This window comes from Malaclemys terrapin, chromosome 25 (genome assembly GCF_027887155.1).
Source record: "Malaclemys terrapin pileata isolate rMalTer1 chromosome 25, rMalTer1.hap1, whole genome shotgun sequence".
NCBI lineage: Eukaryota > Metazoa > Chordata > Testudines > Emydidae > Malaclemys > Malaclemys terrapin.
Window position 1 is genome coordinate 10,356,434 of NC_071529.1, and position 26,733 is coordinate 10,383,166.

Genomic DNA, 26,733 nt, shown 5'->3' on the forward strand with positions numbered 1-26,733 from the left:
ATCTAAAAGATGCCCCAAAATAATAATTCGGGTTGTGTCTATGTAGGCTTCTTTTTCATAGCTCAAGAGCAGCTCGAAGGTGTTTTGGGGGCAGGAAAAATGTTTTCTTCATCCTTTCTTCTTTTTTAAAGCGTTAGAAATACAGGTCTTGTCTGCATTAGAAGATGCTTTGGGGACCAGCTAAATAGTGAAACTATGAGCACACACAAGACTGAAACCTGCGGGGCAGTATCTTCAGTCAGATGCTGATTCTGGTACGATCTCTGTGGCACTCATGTCCAACGAACCATTGGGAGAAAAGAAGTCTTTGTTAAAGAGTCCTCAACCTGCTGCTTTAATTGAGGTGTGAGTTCCCACAGTACACGGCTGACACTCCCAGGCCATCCTCTCTCCAACTCAATGAAGACCAGACTTTATTCTTCTGATATTTCTAAGGTTAAAAATCAAGCGGGGGGGGGGGGAACTAAAACAAACCAACCCCCACCTTAAAAGGGACTTAAGAGAGTTTTTATCTTTCATAAACATGGGGGGGAAAGGAGCACGAGTCTCGCTATTTAACAATCATTTGAAGGTCACCTTCCACTAATCAATCCCAATAGCAATAGCATCATCCTCACTGGGGAAACTGAGGCACAGACTGCTAAGGCAGCTTGACTGGCATCTCAGAGTAAACTCAGTGGTAGAACCACAATTAAAATCCAGGTGTTCGCAATTCAGCTAGACCAAAAAGCCTCATCTTGAGAGACAGTCCAAGCAATACAAACACAAAGGCCAACAAGCACATACCCACAAGCCCAAATTCCAGTGCAACACACAAGTGAGGACACAAGCCTACACACACACACACACAGTATGAAACACCAATGTACTCACACGTGCAATCACAGCTACATGATCACACGTCAACGAAGGCAAAAGCAATCGCATGCAAAATACAGCCAAGACACACCAGAGCTGTATGCTGTTTATTCATGGCTGAACAATACACCCGGATAATTGCCCACACAAGCACAGGTTCATTCACGGACACACAGACACAACCTTTTGATGCTGGGCCAGGTCAGCCATCCACCCAAACCTCCACTGCGAGCCGCTGACACCAATCACAGCAAAAGGACTAATTGTGTGGTTCAATTACAGGACTATTTATTCATTGTAAGAATTTCTAATAAATTGGCATTTCTCCTCTTACAGAGAAACCCGAGGGGCCGGGATAATAACAGGTATTAACAAGAGGAACGTGCTGTCTTTGTACAACAAAACATTATAAAAAGCAACAAAAATCTCCAAGATCATTAACTTTGGCTTATTTTTTCCTCGTTATGTTTGTCTCAGCACAGGAAGGTGAGACGTCCCTAAGTCCTTCTTTCCATACTGAACGCTTCTCGCTTCAGCATGGAATTTGGTGATGCACCGAGGGGCTTCTCCTACATGGCCGTTAGGACCTGAGCGCTTAGCAATATTGCTCCGGCGATAAGAAAGAGATTTCTGAGCTCAGTAGCTCCAGCTCTGCACACTGAATTGCACCCGGTTAAATGAAAGTGCGACTTTAAACCGATTTAGTTTAAGTTGTGCAAAAACCAAATGTGGCCGCTCGTCAATCCATTTAAATCTAATTTCTAATGGTTTAATTTTTACCAGTAAATTTAACAACGCAAGTAAAACTGGAAGCCAGTTTTAAGCTGAGCTGAAGGTACGTTTACACTATAGCCATGAAAACAGCATAGCTTTGAAATGGATTGTAATCAAACCAGTGCCACTTCTGTGTGTAGACAGGCCATAAATCCAGAGGCATCCCAATGTCAGGGGGTTTGCACATTCAGACGAACTCCGTTGGATTTCATTGGGATTTACGTCAGGGCGGCTGGGCTCAGAGACAAGTTCTCCAAACTGGTGGGTTTTGCATGCATAGTTGACAGCTAAGGCCGTCAGTAGTTGATGTGGGATGGAAATGGTTCGTCCTTGGAATGGGTCTTTCTGCCTTGTCTACAGAGAGATTTGCATGAACGCAGACTCTTCAGGGCTTAAAAATTCATCCTCTGCTGAGCCTCCACCCCCTGCTTCTGACCTCTGGCGCTTTCCCTGTGTCCCACTGGGATGCGGCAAGCAGAGGACTATATGCTGGGTGAGATGGAGGCTGCTACTCAAGCAGGAGCCACCGTGGCTACCACGGCTGAATCCCTCCCTGCCAAAGTGCCCGTCCTCCCATGCCCATTGGAGCCACCACGCTGCACGGAGCCTTCCCCCCTCACGCAGACGCCATCTCCCCCATTTCCTGACGCCACACTGCTCCCTGATCCTTTCTGGAGCCCAGGGAGGCATCCCTTACACCTAACAGTCTCTCTTCCCCTCCTCCATTAGAGATTCCCCACCCCCACCCCTTCTGCCAGGCTCCCTAGCTGCCCCATCTTTCCCTGCTCGCTTTGCAGAGCCGGCCCGATCTTTCCTTGTTCCCACACCGTGCCCTAAATAACCCCTGAGTCCTCCCTTATTCCCACCGGAGGCAGGCCGCCCCGTGCACATGCTTTAAGCCTCATATGGCCCCTGTACATGACCCTCGCTGACTTGCTTTGGATTCTGGCAGACATCTGGGCCATTTTTTTTTAGTCTCTTGCAGCAAGGGACAGGCGTTTGCAGGTAGGGGTGTAACTGAGAGCCTGGCTTTAAATTAACCCTTTCACCCCGCATGGACGGAACACAATGTGATGCCTAAGGATTTACAGGGGGGAGGGGGGATTATTTGGAGATCTGTGACTAACGAGGATGCTTTTGTTCTGTTCTCTGGTTTTAGGATTCACAGTGCAAATAATATAATCAAATACTGCTTTGTGGTGCTGAGTGACTTCTTAAAAAAGAAGGTGGAAGAACATTAACTCATAGAGTCCTCCTCAGACATCAGACCATATAAATCACTCCTCAGAGAAAGAGAGAGAGAGAGAGAGAGAGCACATGGGGTCTATGTGGTTGCAGGGGAAGCAGGATGGTGAAGTGCTAGCCTGCAGCACAGGAGAGCTGGATTTATTTCCCCTGTTCTTCCATAAACTTCCTCTCTGATTTGACACAAGTCATTTAGTCTCTGTAAAGTGAGAATAATAGCACTTCCCTGCCTTAAAGAGTGGGAGGTGATCAGATAAGAACATAAGAACGGCCCTACTGGGTCAGACCAAAGGTCCATCTAGCCCAGTGTCCTGTCTTCTGACAGTGGCCAATGCCAGGTGCCCCAGAGGGAATGAACAGAACAGGGAATCATCAGGTGATCCATCCCCTGTCGCCCATTCCCAGCTTCTAGCAAACAGAGGCTAGGGACACCATCCCTGCACAGATACCACAGTGATGGGAACCATATAAGTACACCTCTACCCCGATATAACGCGACCCGATATAACATGAATTCGGATATAACGCGGTAAAGCAGAGCTCCGGGGGGGTGGGGCTGCACACTCTGGTGGATCAAAGCACGTTGGATATAATGCGGTTTCACCTATAACGCGGTAAGATTGTTTGGCTCCCAAGGACAGCGTTATATCGGGGTAGAGGTGTACCGCAGACGTCTTCCACTGACTTTCAGTGTGTACTTGGCAAATCCCAGCCAAAACCCCAATATAAGCCTGTTTTCATGCAAGTTTCCCATGTGATTAAAAAATGGAGCTAACCCAAAATATTGGAGCTGGTTGAAAATCTTCAGCTAAAGTTTTGTTTCAATGTTTTGCAGGAAATTTTAAAACAAACCCTGAGAATTTTCATTTCATTCCGATTCAACTACAAATGTTCCCTTTGATGCTAGTAGAAATTTTCAACAATCGAAACAAAAATTGCCATCTCAAATGAAGCTAAATGAATATTTTTGTTCTGAACTTTCCCTTGAAAATGAAAATAAAATTTCATGAAAAACTAAATTTTCCTGTGATCACTTTCATTTTTGAGGAAAACCTAATTTTCTGGTGGGACCAATAGTTCAAAAAATTTCAGCCCGCTCTACAACGTAGACATGAGTCTGCATTTGCTTTTCAGAGTTCTCTGCAGGGCATTTTTGTCTGAAACACAATACAGGTATGTTACGACTATGATCACCTTCCACATATATAAGACAACTCAAAAATTAAAGCTGTTGCTTCATGTACAATATCTAAGCACCACTGGGTTCTGTGAAGAATACCTGATCTCTTAGATGATGCTTCAGTACCTGCATACAAAAAATGAGTAATAAGGTCACTATTAACATTTTTTTTTAAATCCCTTGCCTGCGTTACTAATAACACCATATAGATTGTTAAAGATAAAATCGGTCTGACTCCAATATGCTTTTTTATTGTTTCTAGTCTTTCATCGCTTGTTCATATTTCTCCCAGTTTGACCTAGACTGGTAAGTTTCAGTTTTTGCTTCTCATGCATTAGCTCAATGCTGCTGGCCAAGAGTTTTGCAAATGGCTTGTTATCTGGGGACGCCTTAAAGGGGCCTGATTTTCAGAAAGGGCCGAGCACCCACCCTCTGAAAATCAGCCCCTTTTAAGGTGTCCTCACTTGGGTACCTGAAGTCACTAGTCACTTTTGAAAACCTTGGCCATTGTGTTTACATTTTCAGCACCGAAGCAGGAAGGTTTTGATCCAATCCCTCCTTTTTCCATTGTCATTTTTTTGCTTAAAATATTTGGGACATTTCCACTCACATTAAGTTTTCTAAAACTTAAAAAAACATACATCTAAACAGGCAACATTTTTCAGAAACGGGGGCCTAAATGATCCGCTGCTCAGTCCATAGTTTGGCACCTGGTTAAGTGGCCTGATTTTCAGAGGTGCTCATTTCCCCACTGACCGCAGTTGCTGAGTGCTTAACCCTAAATCAGGCCATTTAATCACATGCCTACATATGGTCATCATGGGTGTGGGGTTTTCCAAAGCATCTTAAGTGACCTAGAAGTTCAAGCCCCACTGGAAGCTGATAGGACTTGTACTCCTAAATCAATCAAAGGTATGAAGGTAGCCGGGCGTTTTTGTAAATCCCGTTCTAGAAGCCCAATTCTTAGCAACCTCCGCCCACCCCCATCTTTTAAAGCACAATGGGTGAAATTTTCCAAAGCACTTAAAGGAGTTAAGTGCTCAACTTCTATTGACTTTCAATGGGATTTGGGTGCCATCTAATAACCATGGGTACGTTTGAAAATTTCAACCTGTCCCTTTAAAAAGGCCTGAAAGTTCCATCCTGGATCTAATCTCTGCTTTCGTCAGTTTCGCATGGCCTTTCAACATTGCCATCATCATTAAAAAAAAAAAAAGTGTGCGTATGTCAATATCCTTCTGTCCTCTCTTTACTCTGTAAGGCCAGAATCAAGGTTATTATAACAAATACAAGGCTGGTAACATAAAATTCAACCTGCAATGCAGAGCCATGAGCAAACGGATCTTTGCCATCACACCGTCCATCAGGAAGACGCTGGGAGGCCAGTCAGTTCATGGGAGCTGAATGGCACTGGTTATAACACTTATCATAGCTTTGTGGAAGAACGGGTAACAGCTAGACCCCATGCTAAGACAGCGTTGAACAGAAGTCTTGATGACAAAGCCAAGGTCTCCTGCTTTTTAGCACTGTAATCCACGTCACACTTAGAAACATTTAGCAGTGAGTAAAACAAGACAATATTATTTACAATTCTTAGTTGTCTCATTTAGGTTTTTTTCCCCATTTCTTCCTCAGTTAATAATAAGATTTCTGGTGGAGCTGGGAGGCAAACAGCGGGTCCTTCACTTATGTAGCTCAATCTCTCAAATTTCCCTCTTCAGGGACAAGTTCGGCCCCTTTGGAGCAGAGATGAACGTGGCCCATAGACTTCATTTCGTCTGTGAAATTATGACCATCACCAAAACGCAGCTACTGCAGGCCCCGAACATGAACTCCTTTCTCCAACAGTGCGCCCACTGCTTTCCAAGGCAATGCTGTCTGAGCAAGGAGGCTAGAGTCAGGCTGTTAATGAATTTGCAACTCAGGTCGGATATACAACATGGACTTGCTGGCTTGAGGTCTAGAGGAAGATGCCAGACCAGAGGTATAAAAGGAGGAAGGGTGAGGGGCTCCCCCCACCCTAGTTCTGCTACAATTCTTCACTAGCCACCAATCAAATGAGATTTGATCCTATGTTGTGAGGGCAGAAGTAAATAACCGTTCCTCTAGGGTAATATTCTAGAACTGAAGACATTTGGGGCTGGATTCTTACTTGGATTGGATAGAAGAGCTGGCCAGGAATTTTCCAAAGAAACATTTTTGTCCATTGGAAAATGCTGATTCTTTGAAATTGAAACTTTTTTTTTGCAGAAAAGGGTCAGTTTCGACAAAAGTTTTCTACCCAACATTTGGGGGGGGCGGTGTTTTGTTTCCCCCCCCAAAATCATCAATGTTTTATTTTGACATTTTCTACATGAAAAATCATAGTTTTCCTGTTCAAAGTGGCTTTTTGCTTAAAAATTTAAGCTAATTCTAGTAACCCCCCCAAAAAAACCCTTAAAATGGTCAAAATTAAAACAACATGCTTCAAAATTATTGAAACGAAATATTTTGACCTGATCTGAATTTATTTTGCCAGATTTTTTGATGTGCGAAAAACATTGCCATTTAGACTTTTCCTCTCAATTTGGGATGAGAAAATGTTTCAATAACTTGAAAACTTTCATGGGATGGGAAAATCATTCCCTGGCCAGCTGGGTTTGAATAGCCCCTTATTCAAGGAGTCTTCATCATCAGGGGGTTCCTGGTGAAGCAAGGAGCTATTCAGTGGGAGCAAAGAGAATCTGGCCCTCTCCGAAGATCAAAGTGCTGTGAAACAATCTTCGAAGTCATCAAAACTTTTGCTACCAGTTATTGGTCCCTCAAAAGGAGCCAACCCAAGAACGACCTCCCGTCTCCAGCTTCTAACGCTCCCAGGTGTGATCTGAAGTGTAAGTAACCGTTCCTCTCTGGTTGGACTGCTAACAACAGATGCAAGTTCTACAATCACATTCACATTCTGTATTTTCCTCCCTCCTTGCTCCACAGACGGTTCTTCCACCTTGGGGCCTCTTGCAGGGACACTTCATTTGTAGCTGCTGGGCACCCCCCGAGAAATTTTATTGTGGATTGGTCTGCGGATGCTGGAATGCTGCAGTCCAGGAGTCATCCACTCAAATCTGGAGTGAGGTATGATCACCAGTACTGCCCTGTATATTATTATCATTCCTGTGCTGTCATTTCCCGTCACATACCAGCCATACTAGGAATCTGATGGGTCCAGGAGGTAGAACTTCCACTTGGGCAAGGAGGAGAAAGCTTGCAAAGCAAGGACGTGCCGCAGTTCTGGGAGAGGTCTCCTGAGCCTCTTAAGGGCTAGAGCACTTTGCATAGTCCCCTTGACTTCCTGATGGCTGTCGGCAGGTGTGGGAGCCCTTGTGGTGAAGGAAAGGCATTTTCAAGTCACCCTTCCCATCAGGAGCTTTATATGAAAGGGAGCCCTACGGACAAGGCTAAGCCACTCATACCACTTGGCTGCCAGCGACCCTGGGCTCCATTAGAACTCCCCTCTCCTAGGAATACATATCTGGAGCGCCAGGAACTGGTAGCTTCCTCCAATGGGTGGGAAACAGCTGAATCCTACGATTTGGTGCTTTTCTAGTGTCTTCTTCAAAGAAGGAACTTCTAACTGACGATTGGGCCCAGCTGATTTGGAAGAAGCAAGATCCACCCCCTCCCCCAACACCCCCTTTCATCCAAACCCATTTCCGAGCCTGGGAAAAACTCCATCGAACACACTCCCTGACCCCCTGTTCCTTTAGAAAGGTTGCTGCAACTGCCTCTCTACCTCCTGGGTCTTCCTTGGAAGCCTCAACATACCCAAAGGAGCCTGTTCTTGGGATGTTTCCAGTTTTGCAGAGACCGAGCGGTTCAGATAATACAGCGAAGACAGCTGAGCTTCTGGGCGCTTTTCCAAATCACCCTCCGACCCTTTCGAGCCTCATCCGTACCAGCTCAGATACTATGGTAATGATCATGGTCTAGGAATAGAATCGACTCCATCACTAACGTCGCCCATCCCCACTTTCCCCTTGCTCGTCGGCTGCTAAAGCAGCAGTGTGATTACGTTGTAGCCCACAGTGGGTGGATCACTGGTCTGGGGAAGGGCACAGAGCCTGTCTTCTAGTGTCTCACCAGTACAATATGTGAGAGGTCTGGGATGACAGCAGCTGCTCCAGCTCTCCATGGCCGCACGGCGATTGTTGGCTGACCTGCAGCATGACGGATGGCAATTGTTTTCTGCTTTCCCAGGCACCGTTAGCGGGTTGCTATTCTCCACTAGAATTTGGGGGCTCTAACAAGGGTGATGTCTGCCCAGGAGCGATCAGCACCTGGGAAGGTGCTGGCGATTGACCGCTGAGCACCCAAGACGGGCAAACGACATTATTCCTTAGGTAACTAGATTGTTTCTTAACGTGTCAGACAGCTTGGCTGCTAATGACCAAGGCAAACTCTTCCAAGCCTGAGGAATGTGCGTGTCATGGAGGCATGTGGATCTCTCGCCAACACGCACGCTGTATGTTTCATGATTCACAGTGTAGATTTTGCCTGCTAGAAACAGTCTTCTCCCTCCTCACCACTTCCAAGGACAGTGCAGAGGCACAAATGTGTGTTTCTATAGATGGGGCCCTTTTTTCCCCATGCGGCATCCTTGGGTAGCTCTTTCTAATTATATCCCTCTGCTCCCCACCCTCCATCCCAGTTCCCTGTTAATAACATCTTCACTCAAACGTTAGCCCTGAAATCCACCCAGTTCTCTCTGAATTCAGCTGGGTCCGTCCTTCCTGGCTTGGGAGGTGCAATTCAAAGAGAGCAACTGGTGATCTGGGGCAAACAGAAGGGGGTGGATATTGTGGGGGACAGAGGAAGATCCTCAGAGGGGGAGTGGAAGAGGGGGAACGAAGCACACAGAGAAAGAAAGAGGAGAGACCTGAGCGAGAGCAAACGCGGTCATCGTTGCAGCTACCGGAGACGTGTTGTTGGGGTTCGGGGGGGCGGGGCGTGCACAAGAGATTGTTTTGCTCACACAGGAGGTGCCGAAGCCGTCAAGCGCTCCTAGGTCCCAGCAAGACTGAGGGAGGCCACAGCCCCTGGTGGCCTTGGCTATATCCCTTCTGTTTTAGCATCGGCCAGTCTGCCGGGGAAAGGGGGATAGAAAAAAGGGGACAATACTGAAAATAAGAGGTCAGTGCATACGGGATTGTTCGTAAATAGCAGGGGGCCCGGGCGGGAACCCCATTTCCTTCACATCTTCTCGCCAGCTGGTATCTCCGTGGGGTCGCAGAGGGGCTGGCTGGGGAGTGCCTCTCCCGCCCCACCCTTCACACCGGCGACGTGGCGGTCGACTCGCTGTACAAGCTCTCCACAATGTCTCCCCGCTGGATTCGGCGCAGGGCGGAATAAAGGGCGTCCATGGTGGCGCTGTCCTTGCTGGACCAGTCGGAGAGCAGGGCCCGGACAGGGCACTCCTCCTGCGTGAAGGAGTCTATGTGATCCTCCTTGTAGCCCAGCTCCCCCGCCAGGTGACGCCAGGTGTCCTCCGGGGAGCTGTTCAGCAACTTCTCCACCTCCTCTTGCTTGTTAGGCGGCAGGCTGGTGTAGAGGTTCCCGTCTCCTTTCAGAGCTGTGCAGGGAAGGGGAGGAACAGAGCAGGGTCACTACGGCCTTTGGGAGGTGAAACTGAATCAGAAGGGGTCAGAAAGCCCAGGAGAGCACCAGGATCGGGGGCGGGCAACTTGGTGCTTCGTACATACTGGGAGATTTTCCCAAGGCAAACCGGGGGATGCCTATGACCTGTACCCTGCTGTGTATCATTTCCCCATCTGGACTTGCAGCATCACCCCACTGTTTCAGTCCCGGGCTCCCCACTGCCCCTCTGTCCCAGTCTGCAACCCCTGTCCAGCCACTCCTACCCCGATCCTGACCCGCAGCGCCCCTTCCCTGCCACACCATGTCTGATCCTCCCAGCTCCACCAGCGCTCCCCAGACTCCTCCCAGCCCCGGGCCCACCCTAGCGCAGCTTGGTGGATAAACCTTACCCTGCACCTGTGCGGTCTGTGTTGGTGGCTGTTGGTCGTGAAGGCTCTGGCTGTCCACGGAGATCCCGCTGTCGCTGTGAAGCTTCTCTCCTTCCGGAGAGGGGGTCTGGTTGACAGGGCGGTTGTTGGCGCCCTGTTTGTTCTGTTTGCAGCTGTTCCACCTGCAGACGGGACCAGCGAAGTGGAATGAAACAGCCGATCCAGCCACAGCGGCCAGCCTCTTACCCGGATCTTATTGTAAGTCAGCCAGAGTCACAGAGCCTCATTCTCCCTGTCCTGCCCCTTTGTGCCCAGTCTGCCTTTGCAGTGCTGGTATAAATGTTGATACGAGGGCAAAGCAGCAGAGAGCCAGACCCACTGGCCTTACAGATCCAGGCTCCAGCATCCTGCTACTGATTACTATGTTATATTGCAGTAACACCTAGGAGCCTTAGTAATGGGTCAAGACCCCCACAGGGTGCTAGGTGCTGTACAATCCCAGAACAAAGAGACTCTCCTTGCCTCAAAGGGCTTGCTGTCTAAGTCTCAACTAGGAATAAATGAGGAGCAAGGGTATGTCTACACTCCAGTGGCACAGTGATAGTCCTGCAGCTGTAGCGCCATAGTGTAGACGCTTCCTACGCGATAGTGTAGACACTTCCCATGCGGGTTTTTCCGACGATGCAGTTAATACACCTCTCCGAGAGGCGGTACTGAGGTCAATGGAAGACTTCTTCTGCCAACCTATCCGCAGCTACAGTCCACGCTACGTCGCACAGGGCGCAAAATGTTTCATAGCTCTGAGTGATGTAGCTAGGTCGACTCAAGTTTTAAGCATAGCCCAAGTCTAGCTCTTCCGCTGAAATCAGTTGTGTTACAGAGGTGAATGTGGCCACTGAGTCAGGCTGCTTGAGATCATTGTGATTAGGACAGGATTGGTTTAGTTTGCTTGGGGGCCTAGGTTTAGCCAGGCTGACTAAAAAAGATTGGAGCCAGAAGGGGATTGGTCCTGCTTTGAGCAGGGGGTTGGACTAGATGACCTCCTGAGGTCCCTTCCAACCCTGATATTCTATGATTCTATGATTAGTCCTTCAGGGGAGAAACACTGCATTGCTCCTACTGTCTATGGGCCAAGCTCTCCAACAGTGTAAACGGGCAGCGTTCCACTGAATTCAGCGCCAATTTGCGCCATCAGAGACCTGAGTTTCGTGTAAACATAAACTTTCCTTTAGACATGCAAATATTTTTTTAAACGGACATGAAAACCAGCCTGTGCCGTCTGCATGCCTTTATGCACCAGAGTCTGTGCACATATGGGAGTGTGTGCACACTGTTAGCCAATGTATATGTTATATGTATTGCACAGCATATTATGATGTAGTACCCACCATATTAACAGTATATACATTACATTATATATGAATGTTGGCACTACATTGTATTAGGGTCACGCTTGCCCACTTACATTGAGTGATACCTCCCACAATACCTTGCAACGCTAGATACGGCATTTAGCATTAGCCAATATAAATCCTGTCAAAATCAAGAGACACGAGTGTCCTGCTCTGGTACAACGCGGAGAATGTCTTCGTGGCGTGGCGTGGAGTGCTTTGTTCAAAAGGAGCTAAGGGGCACACCCTGGTACCCGGACAAAAAAAGGTAAAAAAGCTAATGGGTGAATGTTAGTCTTGGGTGTCATATTGCATGCTTTCAACTTGTAAATGGGTCTACGATAAAAATAGGGAGCGGTACATAACATCCTTTTCGTATTGTACTATTTTGTTTTTAGACAATAAACTTCGCTGAGGTTGGTCATAAGGTTGTCCTGCCTTGAGTGCAGGGGACTGGACTAGACGACCTCTTGAGGTCCCTTCCAGTCCTACGCTTCTATGCTTTGATCTCTTGAATGTTTTTAATAAGGGACCGCGAGTGTAGGGCTAATCAAATGGCTGCATTTTGATCCATAATACACCTGTGATTGTGTGTGCTCATATACATGCATGTTAAAGCGTGTGTGCACACATGTAAATGCATGTGTTGAGATGCGTTGGTGTGTGCACCTGGAAATGCCTGTGAAACAGCGTGTGGGTGGGTGCGTGTGAATCACTGCACCGAGCGAAATGCAAAAGCACATGGGATTGTGTGCGCACAGGCAACTGAAGGTGAATTTAGTGACTCAGTGCACACAGGTAGTTGGGTGAGAATAGGCACATGTAAACCATGTGGTGTGCATGTGTGAACGTGCTTGTGGGTGCGCACACGGGAATGTCTTGGGGGCGGGTATAGATGCACCTCTGCTGGCATCACTGATTAGTCAGTGGGCGTTTCCTTAGCAGAGAATTCAGCCTCCTCCCTAGGAAGCACAGCGATTGAATTACAAGCACCCCCCAAGGGAAATGAATGAGCTAAAGAAAGAGCGGGATAGGCGAGAGAGACCATATAGGGCCCCATTCTCCATTGCTCTGCACTGCAGGGCAGGTGAATGCCCAACTCCCCTTGGCCTTCCATAGGAGACGAGTGCCCGACTCCCATAGGTGCCCCTCCGGTGCTGTCATTTACACCAGTGCGAAGTGTAAATCTGTGTAAAACTCCAAATCGGGCCCATTATCACCGCAGGTCCCAAGACGATCAGGTGCTGCTAGAGAAAGCTGCCCGATGAAGCATTAACGGCCCTGGGTCTCAGTCTGAGGCTGGCAGCCTTCCCCACTCCTGGATCCCTCCCTCCGTTCCTAGAATGCCCCAGGGCATTGGCCCCTGCCTACCTTTTGAAAGCAATGTAGGCTATTAGCCCCACCACCACGGCTGCCAGGATGGAGCAGTAGACAGGGATGAGGTTATCGGCAGTGCCGCGGCTCACGACTGGCTGGGAGCTACCCAGGACGGTGGTGACTGTATCTGCGAGGGTGCTGGCGAGGCCTTCGGTATCGTACGGGTCTTTGGTGAAAGGCATGGGGCTGTCAGACCCCATCAGGGTTGGGGTCCGAGCCGTCCAGCGCGGGTGAAGATCTGCCAAGGGGAATAAAAATGGAGTTAGCAATTCACCCTGCCTCCTTTTCTCCTCTTTAGCACTCAGTAATGGCACCGCAGGGAAGGGGGAGGCAAGGCCAGCACTCTCCCAATGAAGCTCTGCTGGCACCCAGGGGGAGGAGCCAAGTTGCGGCCCACCCCCTTCTCACACAGACACACCCCTCTGGAGCCCTTAACAATGTTAGCCATCATGGACGGGCGAGCTATGAAAACAGGTACTGCACAATCTCCACCATTGACTCTCTCTGGTGGGGCTCAGGGCGAGAGGAGCCTTTTATCTCAGGTGTAACTAAACCTGCCCAAAGACTGTCGGGACTTCCTGGCAAAGGTGGGCTCACATGAGAAGCCCACAGCCTAACACCCCTGAATTCTGCAGCCTGAACTCATCTTTAACCACTGTCTGCCAACCCTAAACATAGCGCACCCTTGGTGGTGCTTTGGTTATCATGTGCTGGGCATTGTGTAACTAATCTACCGAGCCTCCCATTCCTCTTTCTTATTAGTCCTTCTCATCAGCGCCACATATCCCTGCAGGTGGCAGCCTTTGTATGCAGGCATGTAATTCCAGAGAGAACCGAATCTTTTCCATACCCTTTCTCCACCCTGGGACGGCTGATCCTGCCTCCAGCCAGCTCAGAACCATCTTTGACCTTTGCTCTTTGCCAGTTTTTGTTTATTGGAGGCTTTTTTCCTGACGCTCAAGGACCGCGGGGGTTTGACCTGTCGCACTCTAAAGGGCGTGAAATCTGGAGCGCCAACCAGATCGAAAAGGGCAAAGGGTTTCAGAAACGCAGCGCTACTGCCAAATACCATGGGCGGCACGGAAACTGGGAGTGGCTGATAGCGAGAGGCCAGTCTGCAGTGCGGGGAGCGATTCTGGACTGGGAAGATCAATAAGCAACACACTCCTTTGTAGCACCGTTGTCTAGGAACATCGCGTGGAAATCCGCAGCATGGCTATTAGGCTACCCAGAGCTTGGTACACTTAGCACCAGAGCAAATGCATCCCACCTGGATGTACTAGGAAAAGACAGCAACAATCAGAGCTTTGGGGACTGCAGACCATATAGATCAGGCTATGCAAGGGGGGAAGCAGGTCAGGGAAGAGCTCAAAATCAGGGCAGGCAACTGCGATGATCATTTGAGCACGGTTTGCAGTAACCTGATGGCCTCCCTCATAGGTAAGGGTCACCACTGAGGAAGGCTGAATGCAAAGAATGCAGCAAGCAGTTGGAATGTCTAACGGAACACACAGAGCAATGCAGATTCTTAGCAAGAATGAGGGACAGTCCATGTAGCACTGTTCGTCCAATGGCCATTGCAGTATAGCATGTACCCGGGAAGCTGTTCACGCGTCACTGAAATGCAGCCTCCTCTGGAGTGGAGGTGAGGCAGCTTTTTCTGCAAAGTGTTCAGCTCCAACCTCAAACACACCTAAAATTAACCTTGGTTCAGGCTTAGAACTAGGGGGTTATCCAATGAAATGAATAGGCAGAAGGCTTAAAACAAACCAAAGGAAGTATTTCTTCACACAACGCACAGTCAATCTGTGGAACTCCTTGTCAGAGGATGTTGTGAAGGCCAAGACTATAACAGGGTTCAAAAAAGAACTAGATAGATTCATAGAGGATAGGTCCATCAGTGGCTATTAGCCAGGAGGGGCAAGGATGGCGTCCCTAGCCTCTGTTTGTCAGGAGCTGGGAATGGGTGACAGGGGATGGATCACTTGATGATCACCTGTTCTGTTCATTCCCTCTGGGGCACCTGGCATTGGCCACTGTCAGAAGACAGGATACTGGGTTAGATGGACCTTTGATCTGACCCAGTATGGCCGTTCTTATGCTCTTATGTTCTTATTATTTGTATTTCAGTTGCCCCGAGGTGACAGCCCCCCATAGCGGGGCAGTGCACAGACACTTAATAAGAGACAGTCCCTGCCCCAAGGAACTTACAATCTAAAGAGACATGCCAAAGGAGAAAGAGGAAGTGCTGTGCCAAAGATCACCCAGCAGGTAAGTGGGAGAGCGGGGAATAAAAATCAGATCTGCCGATTTTCCTCACATTACCTCTCAGAATGGATTCTTTTTACAAATCATCTATGGCACAAATGGATTTTGTTCCTGCCCTTCAGTCCCTTCCTCAGAGCTGGCTACATACAGCGATACTGGCCTACAATTTATGGAAGAGAGGAACCAAGAATACCCATTGCCAGGGGAACACAGAGAAGGAATTTAGGGTGTCAGCTTGTACTCATCCAAACACAGTTCCCTTGAATAAGTAATAACCAAGGTGGGACAGGCCACCTAAAGCCACAACTATTTCAGGGTCAAAGAGAATGGTCCAAGAAGTTGTAACTAGAAATAACGGGATAGTTTAAAAAAAAAAAAGTAATATGGTGCAGGATAAATATCAAGAGAAACACCCTCAACAGTGGGATCTATGTGACTGTGTGATAGTCTTCCAATGGCAGCTCCATCCCTGGAGATATTGACATCTAGGCTGGATGACTCACTAGAAGACATTGTCAGGAGCAATCCTGCAATGGTGGGAGATTAAACTGCTGTGCCACTCGAGTTTTGCCGGAACACTGGTTAACATCCCATCTCCTACTCCTGGGAGATGTGCCCACAGCACATGTGATTATCACGAACGGCCAGGTTTTTTCCTGCAAGATCTCTCACCATAGTGCTGGCCTGGCCCAACCCCGCTTTGCTGATGAAATCTGACTAGATCGGAGCCTGAGGGGAGAGATGTTCTTTCTGCTGTTCCTCCTCTCAGCCCTACTTTCCGCCTGGAGCCCGGCTGCATCGCAGCAGCAGTAAGCGACCCTCAGGGGCTGTTCGGTGGATCAGCTCCACCCAGGCAACGGAAGCTCAGCGTTGCCGGGGTGCCGCACTGTGCATATACATCTCTTTATCCTGCACGGGAAGGATGGGCTTGTGGGCAGCAGTCCAAGACTCGAGAGAGGAGTTCAGTTCCTACCCCGTCTCAGACTGTTCTGTGTGAACTTGAGCCACTCTCTCTGTGCCTCGGTTCCCCATCTGTACAATGGGGATAATACCATTTCTTCTGTCTTCCTTGGCGATTTAGGCTGTAGGCCTCAAAGCTGTTCTGTGCTTAACTCCCACTGAAATCCATGGGAGCTAGGTGCCTAAATACCTTTGCGGATCAGACCCCAAGCTCATCAGGGCAAGCACTCTCTTACTCTGGGTCTGTACAGGGCCTACCATAATGGGGCCCCAACCTCAATTAGGGCTCACCATCACATTCATTTTAATACACGGGAATATTGTGCTATCCAGCCTGCAGACACAGCTATGGTGCAGCAAACACACATCTGCCATGAGACCAGTGGCGTAGCCAGGTTTTAAGAGCAGGGGGAGCAAACATAAAAAAGGTGCCCCCCCCTTGACTCCTCCTCTGGCCACGCCCCCCTTGGCTCCTCCTCCAGCCGCTCCGCGCCCCGCCCCCCCTTTGGCTGGCTCCTCTGGCCACACCGCGCCCCCCCCGCCCCCGCCCTCATGGGGTCCACTCCGTGCTGGCCTCCCCTCTGCGCTGCTACGGTGCCGAGCACCCCCCTCACTGGGCCCCCCAGGCGGGGGGTGAGGTGACACCCCGACGTGCCCCAGGCCGGGCCGAGCCGCAGTGGGGTCCATGTCCCTTTAAGAGCAGGCTGGGCTGAGCCGAGCTGGCGGGGGGTGGCTCCGCTCCCCGCTGCAGGCTGATGCCGGAGCCTGGGCTGAGAGCCCCGCTCATCTCCTGCACCAGCTCCGGGCGGGGTTTTGCTGCGGCTCCCCCAGTCCCCCCGGGCCACGGCCGCCCCCTGCACGGTAGGGACGGGTTGCATGAGGGCCGGCAGGGCAGGACCCAGTGGGGCTGAGCGCTGAACAGGCCTGGCAGGGCGGTGCAGGGGCTGCTGGAGGGGGATGCTGGGGCAGGAGTGGCACGGCCTCAACCCCCTGGGGCTGCCTGCCCCGCGGAGGAGGCAGAGGGGCGCAAGCTGCAGCAGGACCCTAGCCCCCCGAGGGAGGGGATCTGGGACCAGCCCGGGGAGGCAGGAGCAGTCCCAGGGGTGCTGGGCATGTGCAGAGCAGAGTCCCGGGAGAGCCCGACCCCAGCCCCATGGCGGGCAGTGCTGCAGAGGAGGAACCCATGCCCCGCGGCGGGCGAGGGGAGCCCCAGGCAGGGGGAGCCGGGCCGCCCGCGAGAAGCTGAGGGGAAGCGGCTGCTTCCTCTGCACCCCACTAGCTACGCTACTGCGTGAGACCTGTGTACAGGAATGCCACCTGTCTCAGCAACATGCATGGCGTCCAGCATGGAGCTAGGGTCATCCCTTGCTAACATCGAGGGGTTCCTGTTTCACCTGGATCCCCTCCCTCACTGTGTGACTCACTGGCACGAGTCACACAGTGAGTAGCCTGCACGCTCACTCAGACTCAGTGAGCAGCAGCGTTCCCAGTTTGTTCTCTTCCCATCTGTGCCCAGACGCTCCTATCCTCCATGCATGCCCCGTTGCTCTGTCAGCCTGCTGGGACACACCCTGGCCTTTCCGCTCTGGAGGGGAGGAAAACATTTTCCTATTGGCTGGTTCCCCGTGTTCAGCCAAGAACCGCACCTAGGCATGCCTGGTGAAGAAAATGTGTCTCATCTTGTACCTGTGAAGCAGGGAGGGTCCTAACCCTTTGTTGCCAGGGAAAAGGCAGAAAACAGTCCTGGGGAGGTTATGAAAGGTGGCAGGGGAGGCGAGCAGGACGGGGCGAAGGCAATGCCTGCGGGCCTGTGATTTTAGAGTCTCTTGCAAGAAACAGTCTCTGAGGTTTACAGCATCCCATTGCCAGGGGAGCCTGACAGCTGAGCTGACACTTTGGCTTCTGTTTTAACTCTCCCTGGTGCCACCGATCCTTTTCATGCTGCCCTTGCTGTCTGCTACGCGAGGATGGAGCGATCCACCTTCTAGCTCTAGCACCGACATTTGGAATAGTCCATGCTGCAGGCTATGGGTTCTAGGGCCAACAGTTGGAATATTCCACTGTAGCCTTGGGTTCCAGGGCCAACAGTTGGAATGGTCCATGCTGCGGCCCGGGGTTCTAGCACACGCAATTGGACTGATCCACACTGCAGTCTGGGGCTCGAGCATCAGCAGTTGGAATGTTCCATGCTGCCACCTTGGGTTCTAGCGCCAGCAGTTGGAATGGTCCATTCTGCAGCCTGGGGTTCTAGCGCCAGCAGTTGGAATGTTCCATGCTGCCACCTCGGGTTCTAGCGCCAGCAGTTGGAATGTTCCATGCTACCACCTCGGGTTCTAGCGCCAGCAGTTGGAATGGTCCATTCTGCAGCCTGGGGTTCGAGTGCCAGCAATTGGAATGGTCCATGCTGCTGCCTGTGGCTCTAGACCTTTGGTATCTTCCCTCTAAGCTGCTCGTTCGCTCTAAATCAGGACAGACCTCAGCAATCCCCTTCTGGTAGCTGCCCGAGTTCCTGCTCTGCCGTGCCCAGCTCAGAGCGCACCCGCGCCACAATGTCCTCCGAGAGCCGTGTCAGAAACACACTGCAGATGAACCCTTGCTCCAGGACCTTTAAAAAACCCCTGCCCATCTGAATGCGCACCCGGGCCCCTCTGCCATCCCCTCCAGCTAAGGGTGAACCACGATGCAAGCCGGGCCATGGAGCCTGCCGAGGCACCGACCCTTGCCATAGGAACTGTCTAAGTAGAGCACCACACGGGGCCTTGAGCAAACCCAGATCCAGAGGTAGTTTCTCAGGCTGGAGATAGCTCCTGGCTCAGAAGTGCTTGTAGCAACTGGCAGCCCTCCCTACTCTGCACGCTGCCCTCGGCTGGGCTGGAACACACTCCTCCTGTGGCATCCCACGAAGGCCTTCCTGGCTATTTCCTGCTGGGCTCGGAGCCCATCCCTTGCGCCCCCGAGCATAAAAACCTGCTAACAAAGCCCGCCCTTTGTGCCTTGACTTCTGGCTCCATTTATTCAACCCTGTAAAGGGATCAGCCAGAAAGGGCTGCCCAGAACTCCCCCCGCCTTGCAGCGGTGAATCAGAGACGCCCATGGCACAATGGTCTCTTCTCTACTTCTGTGCTCGGGGCAGGGAGCATAACTACGTCTCCAACCAAAGGAGGAAACCGGTGCCCTCCCCCACCCCTGCCACCAGCCCAGCGTGCCATTCATTCTGCTAATGAGCTTTCTAAATAAAGGACTGCCCCTTTTGGGAAATCCCCTGGGGAACGGGGCCTCTCCGTGAAGTGTCATCAGCATGGCTGGGGCGGCAGAGGACTCAGCCTGGGGGAACAGGAGGTTACTGCCAGATGACAACAAAGGGAATCAGATATTGCGTGTTGTTGCTCCTCCGATAAATGGCATCCCTTCCCTACACGGGTGACATTTTGTGTAAACCATTACAGTGCTAATTTGCTAGTTGACCGGCACCCTGGGGGATTGAATCGGGAACCTTCAAAGCTAAAAAAAAAAAAAAAAACCAAAAACCATAAACTGCTGTAGTGTAATCCCAAACGCCTTAGCTAGGGCTGTACAGACTCACCTCTTCTGGGACCCGGGACTGGTAGCTCACACTCACCAGTGGGTTACATCGGACCATAAACTTCCCAGGCCCAGGCCTACCCCTTCTCTGCCCAGAGTGCCTAGGTGGAAGTGAGGAGCTTAAATATCTTTGAGGGGCTGAGGCAAAGTCCCAGGGTGACATTACAGCCGATCCCCAGCTGGCCCCGAGTGCTCATTCCTTCCCCCAGAGCTCAGTCCCTATTCTATTATGCTCTAATAAATTTGTTAGTCTCTAAGGTGCCACAAGTACTCCTGTTCTTCTTTTTCCCTATTCCGTGACGTGCCAGGACCTGAACTCAACACGGGCATTCGAAGAAGTAGTGAAGGAGCTGAGGGACTGAAGCCAACAGGCCAGAGCTTGCCATGCCCTGCAGGGCTGCGTGGATTTGCTCTGTCTCACCCCCCCTGGCCTGTTTCCCAGTTCTGAGATTTGATTCCTCAATAATCCCAGGGGAGAATTGAAGCATTGTCCCATGCTCCCGATTTCCTTACTTCCCTCTTCTTAACACAATTCCCCAGCAAAATGCAGCCCGGCCCCACATCCCTCCTGCGGGGTGGCACAGCGGAGCCTCAGGAGCAGTCACTGATCCCGCGTGCCAACTGGCGCGGTTCTGCCAGGCACTGAGCCTCATTGGAGCCAGCAGGCCCTGAACTAGATGGGGATGCTGTAGGATTTTAGGGAGACGTTGTCCCTGGGCGTTGTGCCCCAGGAAACAGAGAAGTTCTGTGTCCACTCCACACCCCCACTCCCCAAAATGAAGCACACTAGCTCCACCTGGGGCAGTGCAGCCCCCAGGTCTGGCAATGACTAAATGCCTCAATTAATTCCCATTAGGGGCCCGGCGGCTGCCAAATTCCATTTTGCTGAAGGCCAGGACTGCCAGGCTCCAACTGCCACAAACAAAGCGTCTGAAGCTATTAAACGTCTCCTCTTTGCTCCAGGTTCCTGTAACTACCAGGCAGGCCGATTATTTTTAAACGCAGCCAGCAGAGGCCTCTGGGCACATCCCTCCCCACATGAGTCGGGCTTCACCTTGGAGCCAAGATGCTGCCGTTGTCGGGAAGTCATAGACCCCTTGGAAACACACCAGACCAGCCGCCAGTGCAGGGCAGATGTTTGCAAGCCACGTGAGAGCTGGAAGCAGCAGACACAAAGCCACGTGGTCAGAACGTGTGCTGGCTTTTCTGGAATCTGCCCACTGAGCGTCAAACCCCTGAAATGCCCAGGGCTGCATCTGAGACAGTATTGCATCCCCGATTTCCCTGCTAGCCATGGGGTTGCTGTTTTATTACCCTGATGTGTGCAGAGCCACTGTTCAGAACCAACACTCTGACCCCAGGCATTCCAGTGGCCCCAGCCTAGGATCCACGCTGCTTTCTCGACTATGTGTAGCAGTTTTCATCATAATGTTCAGCACTGAATTAAGCTGATGGGTGATCAATGTCAGCCCCGGGGATATAGCGGACACAGATAATGCTTTGCATTTATAGTGTCTTTCACTGGAAGATCCCAAAGCCCCGTAACCAGCTGGGTGCAGCACCGTTATCCCCTTTATCCACAAGGGGAAACCGAGGCACAAAGCTGCTAAGGGAGTTGGCCAAGCTCACACTCCGCTGATCTAATCCCTGGGCCTCTCAGGTGAACAAAGATTGGCAGCCAAAGAATTTCCATACTTCCATACACCCATTCCCCTGCCTCTGATGCGGAAGCAGCTGGGGTGGGCTCGGTGCGGAAGCATGCGGGGGGCTAGCCGGGCGGAGCTTTCTCTGACTTGGAGGGATAGCTGCCAAGGCCGTGCAGTGGGGGCAGAGTCAGAGAACATTGTGGCTGGTTCCATTGCTCATCTGGGAGCTGTTTCTATATTGGCACGGCGACATTGCTGGGGACGCCAGATCTGTCTGAAGTGACAGGTAGAACCGTATGGAACAATCAAACCCTGCATGTCCTGCTTTACCATTATGTCCCAGAAAGGTGGGGAGCAGAGGTGGGGAGGGGGGTTTAGAAGTAAAGTTCCCAGTCTGCTGGGAGGCCACATTGTCTAGGGGGCTGGGACTGGGAGTCAGGACTCCTAGGTTCTTTTCTAAGCAGTTTGAGTGGTATTGTGATCAAAGCAGGGGACTGAACGCCAGGACTCCTGGGTTCTTTGCTAAGCTGTTTGAGCGGTGTCCTAATCAAAGCAGGAGACTGGGAGCAAGGACTCCTGGGTCCTCCTTCTAATTTTGACACTGGCTCATTGTGTGACCATCAACATATCACTTCAACCCTCCTTGTGCCTCAGTTTTCCCTTCAGTGAGGTGAGGCTAATGCTCCTGACCTACCCTTGGTAAAATGCTTTGAGAGGTAGGAATGGAAGGTGTGCTGGGTGACTTATTCCGTTTGACCTGAAAGTCACTAAGGGACAAATCGTGAGCCCAAGGTAGCTAACGGCCAAACTCCCATTGCCTTTAATGGGGCTGGATTTGGCCCTAAGGTGTTAATCTGAACTACCATGATCCACGCTCCACAGCACAGGGATGCAGGGGCCCATTACCTCTGCACTCGGCATCGGATACCGGGGTGCACTCCTTGATCAAGACCTCGTTCTCCTCACAGATGGTGCAGGGCAAGCAGGGGTCCATGTGGTTGGCTTCGTCGGAGAAGGTCCCGTCGGGGCACTTCTCACAGACGGTGTTCTGAGTGTACCCGCACGGGAACATCAGGCCGTAGCCCACCTCGCAGATGTCACATTCCTTGCATTGGCCGCTCCCCTCGTCCTGGTAGTAGCCGTAGATGCATTTGCAGACGGCGTCGTCCGACTCCACGCAGGGAGCCGACATGCTCTGCAGGCCCACGCACTCTGTGCACGGCTTGCACGCCTCCGTGGCGCTGACGGTGTCCGAGTAGGTCACGCCTGCAATGGAGCAGAGGGAGAGAGCGCGAGCGAGAGATCAGTGTGTGGGTAACCCCCCCGGTGAGCGAGTGGTACAGGCCTATGCTGATCCACAGAGGATATGAGTCTGTTACTGGCCTGACTAGGCAACCTTGCTTTTCAGCTCAAGCTGTAGCAACTCTAGAAGCTCCTGGTTCCACCTCTGCCACAGCTGTGCTGCCCTGCAGGAGAGCCAGACGATACCGTTGCTCCTGCACAGATCTATAGAACTATATCGAGTCCCCCTCTAAACGGAGCTACCGGTGGCAAGGCAAACTGGCCCAAGGCAGGAGCTGTGGCAGGACCAACACTCGGGGCTCTGTTGTGTCCTAGCACAGGCAACTTCTTTAGCTGTACGCGGCTGTTACCCAACTGGAACAAGAGGAGATTCAAGAGCAGCTGCAGCACAAGGTTATAAAAACCCAGGCAATTACGGGTTTTATTATTCGGAGGCGTGTTTAGGACTGGTGAAAGGTGCCAGATTGACAACCTTGGAGACCCACGTCCCCTTTCCCCAGGTCACGGCCCCGCACTGTCCTGCCTCTCCCCAGGAGCTCAGGCCCAGATCCTCAAAGCTATTGAGGTTCCTAACTCCCCACGGCCCATCCACTCCCCAGCCTGCTCATCGGTGCTAAGGGGATGATAGAGCTCCTTGTCCAGCGGGCGCTGGACCGAGACCAGTGGCTCGTTCAACAAGCCATTCCCTCTGGCTGGATTTGAATCAGCTGCCTTGTGGGGAAAGCTCGGGATCCCGATAGCAACCCCCCCAACCCCATAAGGAAGGGGAAGCTCAGGAGAGGGAAAGGCACCAACTACAGCAGCCTCAACCAGACCCGTGTTCCCTTCACCCTAACAATGGGGGGCTGGAAGCTGCCGTTAACCCTGTAATCAGAGCAGAACAATTTGCCGCACAAACAGGGGGCCAGCCCCAAGCTGCAGTGGGAGCTCTTCGCTAACTCAGGCCCTCTGAACTCCTGCCCTGTTGGGAGACCCCAGGACTGTCAGCCACAAGCTAATCTCTGGCATAACTGCCGTGTAATTAGCATGCGGCGTTAATGGGGGAGGGGTGTGTGTGGGGGGGTGTTTTCTGCACACACTCATTCAGTGCTGTCTCCCTGAGGGTCATGCAAAGAAAGGAAGCAGTGTCATGCCTGGGTGTGAGCCAGGGAGGCTGTTGGGGGAGGCGGGGATCAGGAGGAATTTTTTCCTAGGGGCAGGTTATCCCATAACACCCTTCCGCGGGGGTTTCTTGCACCTCCCTCTGGCCACGGTCAGATACAGGGCCCTGGGCTAGAGGGATCCCCGCTCTGATTCAGTCTGGCACTGCCTGTGTTCCAGCTGCCAGTCCATGGCTTCCTACCTCAGAAGGGTCCGCTCACCCCCTTCGCAGCTGCCTAGCCCTCCCCAATGACCCCACTGCCAGCACCCCCCAACTGCCCACTCTCTCCTGCTACTGCCCCACAACATAGAATCATATAATCGTAGGACTGGAAGGGACCTCGAGAGGTCGGCTAGTCCAGTCCCCTGCACTCATGGCCGGACTAAATATTATCTATTATCTATATTATCCATCCCTGACAGATGTGTGTCTAACCTACTCTTAAAAATCTCCAATGATGGAGATTCCCACAACCTCTCTAGGCAATTTATTCCAGTGCTTAACCACCCTGACAGTTAGGAAGTTTTTCCTAATGTCCAACCTAAACCTCCCTTGCTGCAATTTAAGCCCATTGCTTCTTGTCCTATCCTCAGAGACTAAGAAGTACAATTTTTCTCCCTCCTCCTTATAACAATCTTTTATGTACCTGAAAACTGTTAGCATGTCCCCTCTCAGTCTTCTCTTCTCCGGACTAAAGAAACCCTAACCCGCATGGCCCCACAGTATGCCAACATTTTTATGGCTGACTTAGAACAACGCTTCCTCAGCTTTCGTCCCCTAACACCCTGTGACGTTGTGCAGTCTATGTGGTTTTATAAAAACATGATAATAAGTGAATATAATGTAACTGGGATAGTTTTATAAAGATTTGATAATAAGTGAATATAATACAGCTGGGATATGCTTCGTGCAAAAGGTCTCTTGTAAGGTATCATTACAAAGCTCATAATCTACTGAGTGTGATCATCCTATTTGTGGAAATGTACCACTCTTGTATCTAAAACTAGAAATATAAAACATAACTCTGAGGGCCTATTGTAATTATGTAAAGTGTGGGCCATTAAGGATGGTTTGGAATCTTGATGACTCCCATTAACAAGGACCATTGTCTGCAGATGGCTGTGTTTACCTGTTAGTCTTCCTGTATATGTGTGTGCTGGCAAGTGGGCAATGAAGTCTTGCAGGGACATGTGATCATGTCACCTGAACTGGAATCCATCTTTAACCTGGTGCTTTTCCAGTGAGGGGGCGTGGAAACCCAGAGGGACAAAGGGCTCCCGCCTTATGCAAAAGATATATAAAGGGGTGGAAGAGAACAAAGGGAGAGAGAAGCCATCATGAAGAATCCCCTAGCTACCACCTGAACTGGAACAAGAGCTGTACCAGGGGAAAGAATTGTGCCCAGGCCTGGAAGGTGTCCAGTCTGAGAAAAACTTACTGAAGCATCTCTGACGGTGACATTATCTGTATTTAGCTTGATTAGACATAGATTTGCGCATTTTATTTTATTTTGCTTGGTGACTTACTTTGTTCTGTCTGATACTACTTGGAACCACTTAAAACTTAAATCCTATTTTCTGTATTTAATAAAATCACTTTTTATTTAGTAATTTACTCAGAGTATGTATTAATACCTGGGGGAGCAAACAACTGTGCATAGCTCTTTATCAGTGTCATATATTTATGAGTTTGCCCTGCATAAGATTTCTGCAGGGTAAAACGGATTTATTTGGGTTTAGACCCCATTGGGAGTTGGGCATCTGAGTGCTAAAGACAAGCACACTTCTGTGAGCTGTTTTCAGGTAAACTTGCAGCTTTGGGGCAAGTGATTCAGACCCTGGGTCTGTGTTGGAGCAGACGGGAGTGTCTGGCTCAGCAAGACAGGGTGCTGGAGTCCTGAGCTGGCAGGGAAAACAAGAACAGGGGTAGTCTTGGTACATTGGGTGGCAGCTCCCAAAGGGGTTTCTGTGATCCAACCCGTCACACACCCCTACTCTACTTGCACTACATTGATAACATCTCCATCATCTGGACCCATGGAAAAGAAGCCCTTGAGGAATTCCACCAAGATTTCAACAATTTCCATCCCATCAACCTCAGCCTGGACCAGTCCACACAAGAGATCCACTTCCTGGACACTACAGTGCTAATAAGCGATGGTCACATAAACACCACCCTATACCGGAAACCTACTGACCACTATACATACCTCCAGCTTTCATCCAGACCACATCACAAGCTCCATTGTCTACAGTCAAGCTCTAAGATACAACCACATTTGCTCCAGTCCCTCAGACGGAGACAAACACCTACAAGATCTCTATCAAGATTCTTACAACTACAATACCCTCCTGCTGAAGTGAAGAAACAGACTGACAGAGCCAGAAGAGTACCCAGAAATCACCTACTACAGGACAGGCCCAACAAAGAAAGTAACAGAACGCCACTAGCCGTCACCTTCAGCCCCCAACTAAAACCTCTCCAGCGCATCATCAAGGATCTACAACTTATCCTGAAGGACAATCCCTCATTCTCACAGATCTTGGGAGACAGGCCAGTCCTCGCTTACAGACAGCCCCCCCAACCGGAAACAAATACTCACCAGCAACCACACACCACACAACAAAAACACTAATCCGGGAACCTATCCTTGCAACAAAGCCCGATGCCAACTCTGTCCACATATCTATTCAAGGGACATCATCATAGGACCTAATCACATCAGCCACACTATCAGGGGCTCGTTCACCTGCACATCTACCAATGTGATATATGCCATCATGTGCCAGCAATGCCCCTCTGCCACGTACATTGGCCAAACCGGACAGTCGCTAAGTAAAGCATAAATGGACACAAATCAGATGTCAAAAATTATAACATTCAAAAACCTGTCAGAGAACACTACAACCTCCCTGGCCACTCGATTACAGACCTGAAAGTTGCAATTCTTCAACAAAAAAACTTCAAAAGCAGACTCCGACGAGAAACTGCAGAATTGGAATTAATTTGCAAA

General features: G+C 50.6%; 1 protein-coding gene across 1 annotated transcript in view; it reads right to left on the bottom strand.

The window, feature by feature from the left end:
- Nucleotides 1–950: 950 nt before the first annotated feature.
- NGFR (nerve growth factor receptor) overlaps nucleotides 951–26,733 on the bottom strand; it is a 45,910-nt gene continuing 20,127 nt past the window's right edge. Inside the window, exons 3-6 of the mRNA XM_054014658.1 lie at nucleotides 22,184–22,543; nucleotides 12,816–13,059; nucleotides 10,075–10,235; nucleotides 951–9,659 (exon numbers count right to left, since the gene is read on the bottom strand). Coding sequence (XP_053870633.1) covers nucleotides 9,358–9,659; nucleotides 10,075–10,235; nucleotides 12,816–13,059; nucleotides 22,184–22,543 — 1,067 coding nt within the window. The 3' untranslated portion in view covers nucleotides 951–9,357. The remainder of the gene's footprint in view (nucleotides 9,660–10,074; nucleotides 10,236–12,815; nucleotides 13,060–22,183; nucleotides 22,544–26,733) is intronic.